This window comes from Neovison vison, chromosome 12 (assembly GCF_020171115.1).
Source record: "Neovison vison isolate M4711 chromosome 12, ASM_NN_V1, whole genome shotgun sequence".
Classification (NCBI taxonomy): domain Eukaryota; kingdom Metazoa; phylum Chordata; class Mammalia; order Carnivora; family Mustelidae; genus Neogale; species Neogale vison.
This window is the reverse complement of record NC_058102.1, coordinates 17989829-18003098: the sequence shown is the minus strand read 5'-3', so window position 1 is coordinate 18003098 and position 13270 is coordinate 17989829. Positions and strand designations below refer to the sequence as shown.

Here is a 13270-nt window from a genome sequence, read left to right as displayed (position 1 = left end):
CATGACCTGAGCCTGAGGCAGACACTTAACCAACTGAGCCCTAAGTAATGTATTTGAACCTCAGTCACAGTGTGGTCTTGGTCATCATCATCATCACCCTCTTCTAGAGCTAACAGAACTGAAGCTCAAAGAAATTCAGCCCAGATCTGCTCAAATTCAGGCCTCCTAACCCCAAATACAATACATGGTTCAGCATATTGCTCTGCCACCGTAGAATCCTATCTGATACACTGAAGTGCATACCCCAAAGACCACTGGCTTGCCCTAAGCATCTGGTGACACTATGTGGGTGTGTCCCCAGGGCCACGGTCTCTCTGGGATCATGGAGATGAGCCCCGCAGCTGAGGGCCGATCAGCCTCGCATTACAAAGATGCTGAGCTGCTCTGGGTCTTGGGAGACTGTTGAGTCACTGCTGTGTCGTCTGTTCCAGCCTGCCCAGGAGGAGCGGATGCCCCCTGCAGTAACCGCGGTGTCTGCCTCGATCAGTACTCAGGCATAGGCGAGTGTAGATGCAACACGGGCTTCAATGGGACGGCGTGCGAGCTGTGCCTGCCGGGGAGATTCGGGCCTGACTGTCAGCGTACGTGGCTCCCACGCCCCCTGCTTTAGCCTGCTGTTCGGCCGTGTGTTCCCTGTCCTCGTCCACATCACCTGCCTGACCCAGTAGCATCCTCTTCCCCTCTCTCCCATCACCTCACCTCCCATCTGCCTGCCTTGACATGCGTCTTCCCTCCCGGGATGTATTCCCAGTCGCCATCCACCGAAAGAGCCCTAGCTCTAGAAGTGAAATTCACATCCCTTGCAGCCATCAAGACAAGCTGTGACTTAACAACACTCATTCAGTCATTCAACCAACATGCATTTAGAGTCCTTATTAATATTGACAGCTCATGTTTCCAGTTAATGTTTACTAAGCACCTACTCTGTGCCCGGCAGGTATGTTTTGTCTCTTACTTAATCCTCACAACTACCCTTCGTGGGAGGTACTGTCATGACCCCTACTTACCAGATGTGGAAACTGAGACACAAGGGGGCTAAGTGACTTGCTCTAAAGCCAGGAATTGTTCTAAGTTGTAGGGATACAGTGGTCTTGGGAGGGGACCAAATCCCAATTCTCAAGGAATATACACTTGAAAACAAAGGTAGTTAGTTATAAAGTTATAAAGAGAAAGAAGCAGTTTAAGGGAATGGGGAAGGCAGGGAGGCACTATTTTAGAAGACATCTCACACAGGGAATATTTGAGACAAGACCAAAAAGAGGTGGGGGCAGGCATGGAGATCTCCAGCGGCAGCTCTGCCCAAAGAAATTTTCAGTCATGCTGGAAATAGTCTGCAACTCTACCATCAGGAATGAGAGCCACTAGCCACATGTGGCTGTTGAGCACTCAAAATGTGGGACTAAGGAACTGATTTATTTTAATTACTTTAAATTTACATAGCCGCATGTAGCAAGGACTACTGTACAGAGCAGTTGCAGACTAGAGGGACGGCTTTTCTAGAAGAGAAATGAGCCAGTGCAAAGGTCCTGAGGCAGAAATGGGTGTGGCATGCACTGATAGTGGCTGAGCAGAGTGGGCAAAGAGGGAGAGAGGAAGGAAATGAAATCTGAAGGCCACCAGAGACCAGGAAACACAAGAGCTTCCTGGCAGAGGTAGCCCTTCATCTATTCTAAGTGTAATGGTGGCCAGTGAAGGACTGTGAATGGAGGAGTGCACTGAACAGATTAGAAAGGATTGCTGCAGCTGCCCCGAGGAGAACCTACTGCAGGAAAGCAAGAGTGGAAGCAGGGCCACCTCTGGGGAACTGAAGGCAACAATCCAGGTGAGAGCCGGTAGTGCCTTGGGGCAGGGGTATAGTGCTCAAGGTGGCAAGAAGAGAAAGACTTGGTACGTATCTTGAAGATTTCGCTGCTAAATAGATTCTCTGCTAGGAGATTCTATAAGGTTCTCTCCTCTTTCTATTCTGCTACACACTCTATGACGCCCTCTACTTCTGTGTTTATAACACTCACCATCTTTAAAATTACATGTTCAAAAGCCAGTTGCTCCTGGACTATAAGCCCCATGAGAGCAGGAACCTTCTATTTTATGTTTTTCACTGTAAGCTCCTTGCCTAGTCGTGTCGGCCCCATGATAGCCACAGACTATGTTCCTTCAAATGAATGAATGAAAACGATGTCATAAGCATGATCCTCCCACACTGACAACACAGCCAACAGGTGGCCAGTGAGCTGGCTGATAGGATTTCCACCACTGATCACTGATTTCCGATCCCCCTCCAATTTGTTTTACAGCTTGTGGCTGCTCAGCCCACGGACAGTGTGATGACGGCCCCACGGGCTCAGGGCAGTGCTTCTGCGAAACGGGGTGGACTGGCCGCTTCTGCGACACTCAGACAGGTGTGTCCCGGGAGCGGTCGGCTGTCTGCAGCACCACACTGCCGAACCGCCTCCTAAAGCCTCCAGCTGAGGCTGGGGGCCTGCGCCCCACCTGAAAAAACCAACAATACAGGTGTTTTCCTTTTCCACAAGGAAAGGATGGATACATGGCCCCAGGCCTCAGGAGGTTTGGGGACCAGAGGAAAAACTGGCTGAAAAGATTTAACTCAAACTCATGAAACCAGCACACAGTCCCGTGCAATCACAGAAGGACCCAGCTCGGGCGGATAATACAGGGTTGGGCAGGAATGGTCCCGCAGAATCACGGTCCCGGGGGCACACATGTGCCAACAGATGCAGAGTGGTTTCACAGAAAATGCATGGTTCTGTGGAGTCCAGGATCTGACCCCCGGTTCTGCTAGTTACTAGGTGAATGGCCCGGGATAACCCACCCAGGACGGGCCTCAGTGCACTCACCCGCAAAAGGAAGGGCCTGATCAACCCTTTGCAGGGGAGGGGCTGTGAGGGTCAGGATGGTGTTTATGAAGGACCCCGCATGTCAGACACTAATGAGAGCTGCCATTATCATTGTCAATCATGATCCTCATCATCACAATCTAGATCCTTCCTGAGCAGCCAGTTTTCTGAGGTGCCCCATACACCCTGAGCCCTGACTTCTGGTGGAAGGTCTGAGATGTGAAGGTTGAATTATCACTGTGAACCGCTGGGGGCAGGGGGGCAGGAGGGCATGATTAAGTTCTCCCCATGGGCTTAAGCAAACTGTGATTCCAGAATCCCCGAGCTTCCTTTCCTACACTTCCCCTCCTCCCCTGACCACCCTATGGCTCTGCGCTGCCTGTTGACACGGTCACCCCATTCACCCACCAGAGCTCCAGACTTCCCCCAAGCTGAACAGTGCCCTCAGAAGCCCATGGAATTTCTCCTCCAATCCAGTCATCTCCTTCTGGAGCCTATGCCTGTAAGGCCAAAGAGCTAATCTGGTGAATTTATCATTGTTGAGGTATAAGGTTTTCACTGATTGCTCATAGAAGTGACATATCATAGTTCAATCTGAATAACATTGTAGAGTTAATGTGTTAATACTACAAGTAATTCTGGAATCTCAGAATCTCCAAGCTGGGAGGAAACTTAGCAAATCACCCTATCCTCCCACTGGAAGGGGGGTACTTCTGAAACACGGGGACGGGCCAGACAGCGAGTCTCGGTGTGCCCAAGTCCTCACACCACAGGTACAGCATGAACGGTGACCTCCTTGTTTGCAGCCTTGCCCCCTGTGTGCACACCTTCTTGTTCTGCTCACGCCACCTGTAAGGAGAACAACACCTGTGAGTGTAACCTGAATTATGAAGGGGACGGAATCACGTGCACAGGTAGGTCCTGTTGGTGCGTGTGTGAAATAGGGTGGGGCAGGAGCAGAGTGGAATTGGTCACAATGCCTGGACTTCTTCCTGACCCTCCCATTCCTGCCTGGGTCATTTTCCCAGTACCTACCCTCTCTGTGATTCAGTATCCTAAATGTGGTTTGCTCATGCCCCTCTCAGGTCATTGTTCTGAAATCGCTTTGCACACTCAGAGTGATGCACCTTATTGCAGAGTGTTTTTGTAACTCTACAGGGAATCCAGCCTTCAAAAAAATTTCAGAAAATACCTTACAGTACTAAAAAACAAAAACCTAACACTTACTTTCATCATTTGGTGAGAATCACTCTAACCATTGCCATGTCTGTCTTTAGTAATTAAGACATAGGTTCAGCTATGCAGAGACCCAAAGGGACAGTGGCAAAAACAAGGCAAATGTTTAGATGTTTATTTTTACCTCATATAGTAGTTTGAATGGAGCCATCCAAAACTAACATAACTCTGAAAGGACATCTGGGAGCCCAGACTCTACCTTGTTGCTCTGCCATCATTCACTTCCCTGGCCTGAGATGGTCATCCAGCACATCCCAGGCAGCAGGACGGGGAAGGTGAAGAAGGAGGCAAACCTCCTTCTCTCAAATTTTTACTGACTTCTAGATGCACCTAGAAGTCAGTAAAAATTTCTTCTGTTCCCATTGCATTAGCTGGAGCCCCATCACCTGTCATACCTAGTTGCAAAGGAGCCTGGGAAATGTAGTCTTCATTTAGACAACCATGAGTCCAATGAAAAATCTCTTACTATAGAAAAAGGAGACAATAGATATTGGGAGAAACCTACCAGCCTATGCCACATGTACTTTCTAACTTCTTTCATGCATAAATATGTAAATAAAGATACATAGTTTCTTTACAGAAATTAGCTCTTGTTTTGTAATCTGCCGAAGGCAGTCCAGAAATAGGCCACTTATCAACAATGGCAGCAAAGACCCAGGTTCTGTCTTTCGACTCAGCTGTTCTTAGGATGAGGCCTTTTGTCCTCGTGTTTATTCTCTCAAAATTTCAAGTGGCTGCCATGACTCCAGGCAAAAGCCAGGCAGGAGAAATCAGATAGCTTTCTAGCTGCTCCTGAGGCTAGAGCTCATCTAGTATTGGGTTGAAATTTGGGAGATTGTGAAAACAAAGGTCCTAACGGGTAGCACAACACAGTGGGGAACGTATGAGCTTTGGGCGTCAAACCAAGTAGGGTTTAAGTCCCTGTCCCACCACGTTATCACCGGGGGTAAGACAGTTAAACTCTCTGGGTTTCAGTGTGTCCATCTGTGGAGTGAGGTTAAGGATGACCATCTCATGAGGTACTCAAGAGTACAGTAACTACACACACACACACACACACACACACACCTGTCCTAACATTCAAAACTCAAACTCATTCAGAAAACTAGCAAAGTGGAGCCTAGAGGTATGTGACAAAGGAGGTCGCAGGTGCACAGAGGTCATCAGGCCTGGTCTCGGAGGCTACCAGCCACAGGATTCTAGTGTCCCCAGAGGCTAGCCCAGGGGCTATCGGGAATGGGGAAGGAAGACCCCAACCTGCTGGGGCCCATTTCCTTCCCAATGTCCCCTGATCCCAGGGTGACCCATAACCCCCGTCTGAAGCTCACATTCCACACACCGTGGTTCAGTGCGCCCTCTCCCTTCTGCTCGCGCAGTTGTGGATTTCTGCAAACAGAACAACGGGGGCTGTGCCAAGGTGGCCAGGTGTTCCCAGAAGGGCACGAAGGTGTCCTGCAGCTGCCTGAAGGGCTACAAGGGGGACGGTCGCAGCTGCACGGAGATAGACCCCTGTGCCGACGGCCTCAACGGGGGGTGCCACGAGCATGCCACCTGCAAGATGACCGGCCCGGTGAGTCTCTCTTCCCCCCGGGGAGTCTCTCTTCCCCCGGGGAAACTCAGGAGCGGCTCGGCGTCGCTCAGCCTCGCTTCACTCTGCTCGCCCTTCGGCCTCCCCCTCAGCTTCCTTCCCAGCGCGCTCTACGTCCTGTCAGGTCTGCAGACCGAATGCCAAGTGGCGTCCTAAACAGAAAAGAGACATGAGGAGGAAAACCGGTGAAATCTACATAAAATCTATTGTTAATTCATAGTAATGTGCCATTATTTATTTCTTAGTGGGGTTTTTTTCTTTTGGTTTTTTTGTTTGTTGGTTGGTTGGTTGGTTTTTTGTTTTTTTGGTTTTTTGGGTTTTTTGTTTTTGGGGTTTTTTTGTTTTTTTGTTTTTTTTTTTTTTTTTTTTTTTGAGTCAGAGAGAAAGGGCCCGAGAATGGGGCAAGGGGTAGAGGGAGAGGGGAGGGAGAAGCAGACTCTCCACTGAGCAGGGAGCCCCATATGGGACTCAATTCCAGGACTCCGGGATCATGACCCGAGTCGAAGGCAGACACTTAATCGACTGAGGCACCCAGGTGCCCCCATTTCTTAGCTTTGACAAAGATACTGTGATTAGGTAACGTGAGGGAACATGGTGAAGCGTAGATGGCAACACTTTCTGCTATCTTGGCAGCTCTCCTCAAAATCTAGAATTATCCAAAGTAAAAAGTTTATTAAAACAAAATGTCAGTGAAAAGTGGGGGGAAAGTGCAGGTTTGGACACCCACTCAAGCCTTTTTAGAATGGGATCAGTGCCCTGGTGCCAGGTTTATCTGTTGGGAAGGGAAGTTGGTAGAAGATAATGTCCACTGTGGTCCTAAGTGTGAACTTAGAGTCACTCCCTGAGTCTTAGCTCCCCCACTTACACTCCGTGGCCCAGAGTTGGCTACTTGATTTCTCCCAGTCTCTGTTTCCTCATTTGCCAGGTGAGTCTAATAATGCAGCCCTCATAGAATTGTTCGGGGATTAAGTGACGTCATTCATTGATTGGGCAAGTGGTCATCAGGCACCTGCCGTGTGCTGTTGTCAGAGCCAGGGACGTAGCAATGAAATGTGAGGGGGGAGGGGGCGATGCTCTAGGCAGAAACAGGTGCACGAGATACTTTCAGAAAGTACCAAGCACCTGACCAAGAGTCAGGCAGAGTATGAATTGGGCCAGCGTGATAGAAGGGATGGGGAGGGTTGCTTTCTTTAACGGGTCAGGAACACTGTCTCCGAGGAAGCAACATTTGAGCCGAGGGGACATTTCCTCCTGAGTCTGTACAAACGTGAGACATGGCAATGACTTAATTGCCACTATTTATAAGCAAAGCATTTTCCTGGTGCTTCAGAGCATCTCCTGTGCTGGATGGGGACCTGCAGAGCACATCAGGGTCCTGGAGTCCTAGAAAAGGGGCTTCTCATCTCTTCGGCTCTCCCCACAGGGCAAGCACAAGTGTGAATGTAAAAGTCATTACGTGGGAGACGGGACAGACTGTGAGCCAGAGCAGCTGCCCATCGACCGATGTTTGCAGGACAACGGGCAGTGCCACGCCGATGCCGACTGTGCCGATCTCCACTTCCAAGGTCAGTGTGGCTAGGGGGTCACTGGCCTTCTGGCCTGGGGAAGGGATTTGCCCATGAGCAAAGGGGAACAGAATTAAAAGCCAGGCCAAACAGCCCAAGCATTGCCCAGAACCCAGTGCCCAGGAGGTAGCAGGCTTTGGTAGCAGAGGACTGAAATAATTCATCTTGACTGGGAGCCTTAGAACTAGGAGGGAGCTCAAAGGTCATCCAATGTGAATTTTCCTGAAACAGGCTTTCCCCAAGTTGCTTAGCAACCATCGGTTGGAATTGAATCTAAGGAGCATAGTTCAGGGTTTAAATAACAGAGGAAGCACCTGCCACGTGCAGATGCAGCTTCTGAGCGGTTGTTTCAATAATACACATCGATCGGCATGTGTGGCATTCTCTTCCGAGGCTGATCTAAATGGCTTATAATAAACCCACAAGTAACATAAAACTAGGAATCACAACACACAACAAATTAGAAAGCCAAATGTGAAGTGCAGAGGTGATCTTAAAGCCTCAAGGAGGAAATCCACAAGGGACCCAGCAAGGTCATTCTGAGCCAGAGGGACAGCAGTGGTTCAGAGAGCAATACAGGGTATTACATGTTATGGCCAATCAAGATTTATTGGATGTCTCTGACTAGGACAGGGTTGTTTTAGAGACATGGTATTGCTAGTGAGGCAGTTTTTACAAATCTCAATAGTAACTACTGAATTAACACCTGATACATAACTGTCTTAATCCGTTCAGACTGCTACTATCTACTGAGTGGCTTAAAAACAACAGAAATGTGTTTCTCACCATTCTGGAGCCTGGAAGGCTACGATCAGGATGCCGGCATGGCCATCTTCTAGGGAAGGTCCTCTTCCAGGTTCTGACTGTTGTCTTCTTACGTCCTCATGTGGCAGAAGGACTAGGAAGCTCTCTGAGGTCCCTTTTATAAGGGCACTAACCTGGGACACCTGGCTGGCTCAGTCAGTGGAACGTGCCACTCTTAATCTCGGGGTTGTTTGTGCCCCATGTTGAGTGTAGAGATTACTTTAAAAATACACACACACACTCACCCCACGCAAGAGGGCCTTCCCCTCATGACCTGATTACCTCCCAATGGCCCCACTACCTAATACCAACACATTGGGAATATCACCCATGAATCTGGGGGGACACAAACATGCAGTCCATAACATGGGCCAAATTCTAAGACGCTTCAGATCCCTTTCGGGGATGACATAGAAGAAATGTAAGCAAGGAAAATACACAGGATATATGACATTGTCTTTTTGCAAGGGGATTCCCAGTGTTGCTGAAGACATTTTTTAAATTGATAAGACAAGGAAAGGCAAGTCACAGAACCGAAGACAGCAGTTTATCTTGTGCTGATGGTTCAACTTTAAAAAGAGAGAGCAAGAATAGAAGAAAACTGAAAGCAGGAACTCAAACAGATATGTGTATGCCCATGTTTAAACCAAAAGGTGGAAACAACCCAAGTGTCCATCAACAAATGAGTGGATAAACACACTGTAGCTTATCCATATGGTGTGACATAATCTGGTCCTGGAAAAGGAAGGAAATTCTGGCACGTGCTGTAACATGAATGAAACTTGAAACCATGTCTCGTGAAATAAACCAGACACCAGAAGATAAATATTATGGACATATGCAAGGGATCTATGACAGGCAAATTCATAGAGACAGAAAGTAGAGTAGAGGTTACCAGGGGCTGCAGAGAGGGGGATGGAGAGTCACAATTTGATGGTGACCACGTTTCTGCTTGGAATGATGGAAACATTCTAGACCTGGATAGTGATGTTGGTTGTATAACATTGTACATCTACTTAATACCACTGAATTGTACCCTTAAGATGGTCAAAAAAGTAAATTGCATGTTATGTATATTTACCAGTGTAAAAAAGTTATTTTGAAGAATTGTCAGAGATGGGAAAGATCCCTAGGTAGGATGAGAGAGGGAATCCTCAGAGAAGCTTAATAGAGGCCTGGGACTATGGTGGAGACTCAAAAGATGTCATGGCAATGACCTCAAGGTAATAGGGTCTCAACCAGGAAGAAGGGTGAGCTCAAGGAAGCCCTATGGCCAGAGAAGGTGAGGATAAGTAAGCCACATAAGGTTTCTATCTCAAGAAAGCAAACCCAGTGTGGTTGTGTTCAAACAGATGGGAAGCAACATGGTGCAACATTTGAGAGCTTGGTTGGGGACATTCTATGTTCAAGGTGAGGCTACCAAGCAGAAGGATTCTATAAGCAGCTGCTATTTAGGATGGGTGCCGAAATGGGCACCTGGGACCAGGGACGTTGATCTGCGAGGCTTTTGCCTCAAAGGGTGAAGTCAAGAAAGTGCTCGGCTTTTTCCTTCAGGGCACGGTCCACTCAGCCAGTCCTGCTGTTCCCACAGCTGACTCACAGGTGGAAATCTATTCAGCTCTTCTTTTCCGGGGGGCTTTTCCCTTCTGCTCTCATGAATGCCAAGAAAGAGACAGGAGTGTTACTAAGTGACTGGGCATCAGAATTGGACTTACCCGCTGTTGAAGCTGAGTAGTTACCCTTAGGAAGCCAGGATGATTTGGGGCTAAGACCTTGGCTTTCCCTGTGGGCGTGGTTACAGAACCATGCCACACTTGGAAGGAAGTGCCTACTCTTCCGGTTCAGAGGAGGGAAAACTGGTACAGCCTTCATGGCAGCCAGTTGGACAACGTGTACTGAGAGCCTTAAAATAATTCACGCTGAGACTTGGTAGCTCCACTTCAAGAAACACATCCAATAGACACACAATCTAATAAGGGAATAAAGATAGATATAGCATCCTAGCATTACTTTGCATCATAAAAGATTACAGATAACCCATATCTAACAGTCAAGGAGGATCAAATGCACTGTTACATATCCACTCAGATGCCCTATTAAGAATCATGTTGCCTTAACACCATGAAAAAATATCTGTCCATCCTTCCCCAGACTGTTATGCTGGAAATGTCTGCAATTCTGATAGGGCTGACAGGATCATACAACCTGTGGAATGTTCTGCCGGACTATGGTCAAATAAAGACCTTGAACTTAACTCTTTTTGGTGTAGAAAGTGACCTTTTAGTGGCATTTGGTAATGAACTTGACGATGTAAAGATGTAACTCAGTTCTTGAACTATTTCTATTTGAACTATTTAATTGTCTGGCTAAAAAAGATTTCAGCCAGAAAAAAGTGATAACTCTTTCAGTCTCTTAGGGGAGAAATGGCTAGAAAACTTTTTTAAGGGCAGAGTGAGATCAGAAAACATAGAGTCCTTGGCAAAGACTCTCTCTCTCTCTCTTTTTTTTTTTAATATTTATTTGACAGAGAGAGAAATTACAAGTAGGCAGAGAGGCAGGCAGAGAGAGAGGAGGAAGCAGACTCCCTGCTCAGCAGAGAGCCCAATGTGGGGCTCGATCCCAGGACCCTGGGATCATGACCTGATCAGAAGGCAGAGGTTTAACCCACTGAGCCACCCAGACACACCACAAAGACTCTCTTTAAAGTATTTTGTCATGGCTGTAAAGTTCACAAAAATTATTCAACTATAAGTATTGAGGAGGAAATCCTCTTGCTAGAGGAAATTTATAACGTGGGAGAATAATCATGATTCAATGTTAAGTTTTTAAAAAGATTTCTAGGGGCACCTGGGTGGCTCAGTGGGTTGAAGCCTCTGCCTTCGGCTCAGGTCATGATCTCAGGGTCCTGGGATCGAGCCCCACATTGGGCTCTCTGCTGAGCAGGAAGCCTGCTTCCCCCTCTCTCTCTGCCTGCCTCTCTGCAGGAAGGCAGAGAGAGGTAAAAAGTAAGAGGTAATTTGAAGTGGCGGGGGGGTGGGATGTTGGGGTACCAGGTGGTGGGTATTATAGAGGGCACAGCTTGCATGGAGCACTGGATGTGGTGAAAAAATAATGAATACTGTTTTTCTGAAAATAAATAAACTGGAAAAAAAAAGTAAGAGGTAAAAAGTCTAGAAGAGTATGAAATTAAGTCAAAATAAGTTACCAAAAAAGAAAATAAAAATTCTTTAGGGGAAGTATGCCAAAATGTTAGCCCTGGAGTAATGATTATTTCCAGGGAATAAGGTTTTAGGTGATTTGTATTTTTTTTCTTACTTTGATGGATTGCCCAAATTTCTACAATAACATGTGCCGGTTTTGTATTGAGAAACGAAATAAATATTTTAAATGATGTGCTTCAATCTACCTTGAAGGGAAGTGGCTCTCCGAGGCCCCTGGGATACAGCTTGCCTTCTTCTTTGCCAGTCCTTTCCTGGGAACCCTGCCAACCAGGCGGGCTGACATACAATTGCTGTCTTTTCCCTTCTAGATACCACCGTTGGAGTGTTCCATCTCCGCTCCCCGCTGGGCCAGTACAAGCTGACCTTTGACAAAGCCAAAGAGGCCTGTGCCAACGAGGCAGCAAGCATGGCAACCTACAACCAGCTCTCCTACGCCCAAAAGGTGCTTCCCAGTTGGTCAGCCCCAAGCAGGCAGGGTCTGCAGGGGACGGGGTGCAGCCTCTTCTTAACACGAGGGAGACCTGGGCTGCTGCCTTCTTGGAGGGGAAGGAGGGTGCTCCTGGAGCAATGGTATCAATTCATCACATCTGTTGGGCATGTACTGTGTCTCAGGCATCATGCAAGTGCTTTGTTGATAACCCTGTCCATCCTTATAACACCCCTGGAAGTAGGTGTCATTATTCCCATTTTACAGAGGGGGCAAATGAGGCTCTGAAAGGTTAAGTAATGTACCCAGGGTCACCCATACAAGAGGTGGCAGATCCAGTATTTCAATGTAGCCCTTACTCCAAAAGTCTGTTTTCTACCATGACATTCAACTACCAAGGCAGAAGCACAGGCTAGGAGTGCATGTCCCACAGCTGAAAACCAGAAAGAGATCCATCTTCGGAGGCCTAGGTACTCCTTGAATGCACAAAATATCTGAGGGTCTCTGAAATGTCTGGCGGGGATGTGAAGGTCATAAATGGGGACTGCCCCAGCTCTTGGCAGCAACCAGGTAGGAGATGGAGCTCTAGCAAAGGCTGCTCTCTTGGCCCCCAAAACCAGAAGCCCTGTATATTTGGAAAGGCCAGCACCTTGGAGTTATAGGCTAGCAGTTGCTCAGTGGGCGTAGAGGAGGTAACTGCCTACACAGTATGATTCTAAGGCCGATCCTCCAAATTCCCTCACCATCCAGTCTCCACCTTCCTTCAGACCTGGCATTTTTTCACCAAGGAACAAAACCTCTGATGCCAGGCCCCAGCATATTGGAGGATCTGAATTTTTGCTCTCCTGCTTGCCAATTTTGTGGCCTTGATGAGGCCATGGAAACCTCTGTCCTACTTGGCATGTGTGTATAGGACTAAAGGTAATAGGCACTATAGTGACTGGTGCACTCAGTTCTTAACTTTAAGAGCTCTGGAATGGGCTGCTCAGGTTTGAATCTCAGTTAAACTACTAGCTAGCTGAGCAAGTTACTTAACTTCTTTTTGCCTCAATTTTGTCAATTATATGATGGGGATTTTTTTCTTAAGTTTCTATCTTATAGAGTTGGTATGAGGGTTAAAAGTACGGACACAGGGAAAGCCCTTACAACAGAACCTGGCCCAGAGTAAGCTCTCAATAAGCATGATGATGATGATAGTGATGGTGACAATAGTGATGATCATGGTGATAATGATGGTCATGGTGATGATGGTGATGATGGTGATGAAGGGGATGATGATGATAGTGATGTGATGATGGCGGTGATGGCAGTGATGGTGATGATAGTGATGGTCATGGTGATAATGATGGTCATGGTGATGATGGTGATGAAGGGGATGATGATGATAGTGATATGATGATGTTGGTGATGACAGTGATGGTGACGATAGTGATGGTCATGGTGATAATGATGGTCGTGGTGATGATGGTCATGGTGATGATGATGATGATCATAGTAATAATAGTGATGATGGTGATGATGGTGATGATAGTGATTAACATGGTGGTAGTGGTGATAGTGATGACGGTAATGAT

At 47.4% G+C, this 13270-nt stretch overlaps 1 protein-coding gene across 1 annotated transcript in view; it reads left to right on the top strand.

Annotated features, from left to right (window-relative positions):
- STAB2 (stabilin 2) overlaps positions 1–13270 on the top strand; it is a 164590-nt gene that overhangs the window by 140635 nt on the left and 10685 nt on the right. The window contains exons 56-61 of the mRNA XM_044226577.1: positions 432–581; positions 2295–2399; positions 3662–3769; positions 5468–5661; positions 7103–7244; positions 11578–11711. Coding sequence (XP_044082512.1) covers positions 432–581; positions 2295–2399; positions 3662–3769; positions 5468–5661; positions 7103–7244; positions 11578–11711 — 833 coding nt within the window. The remainder of the gene's footprint in view (positions 1–431; positions 582–2294; positions 2400–3661; positions 3770–5467; positions 5662–7102; positions 7245–11577; positions 11712–13270) is intronic.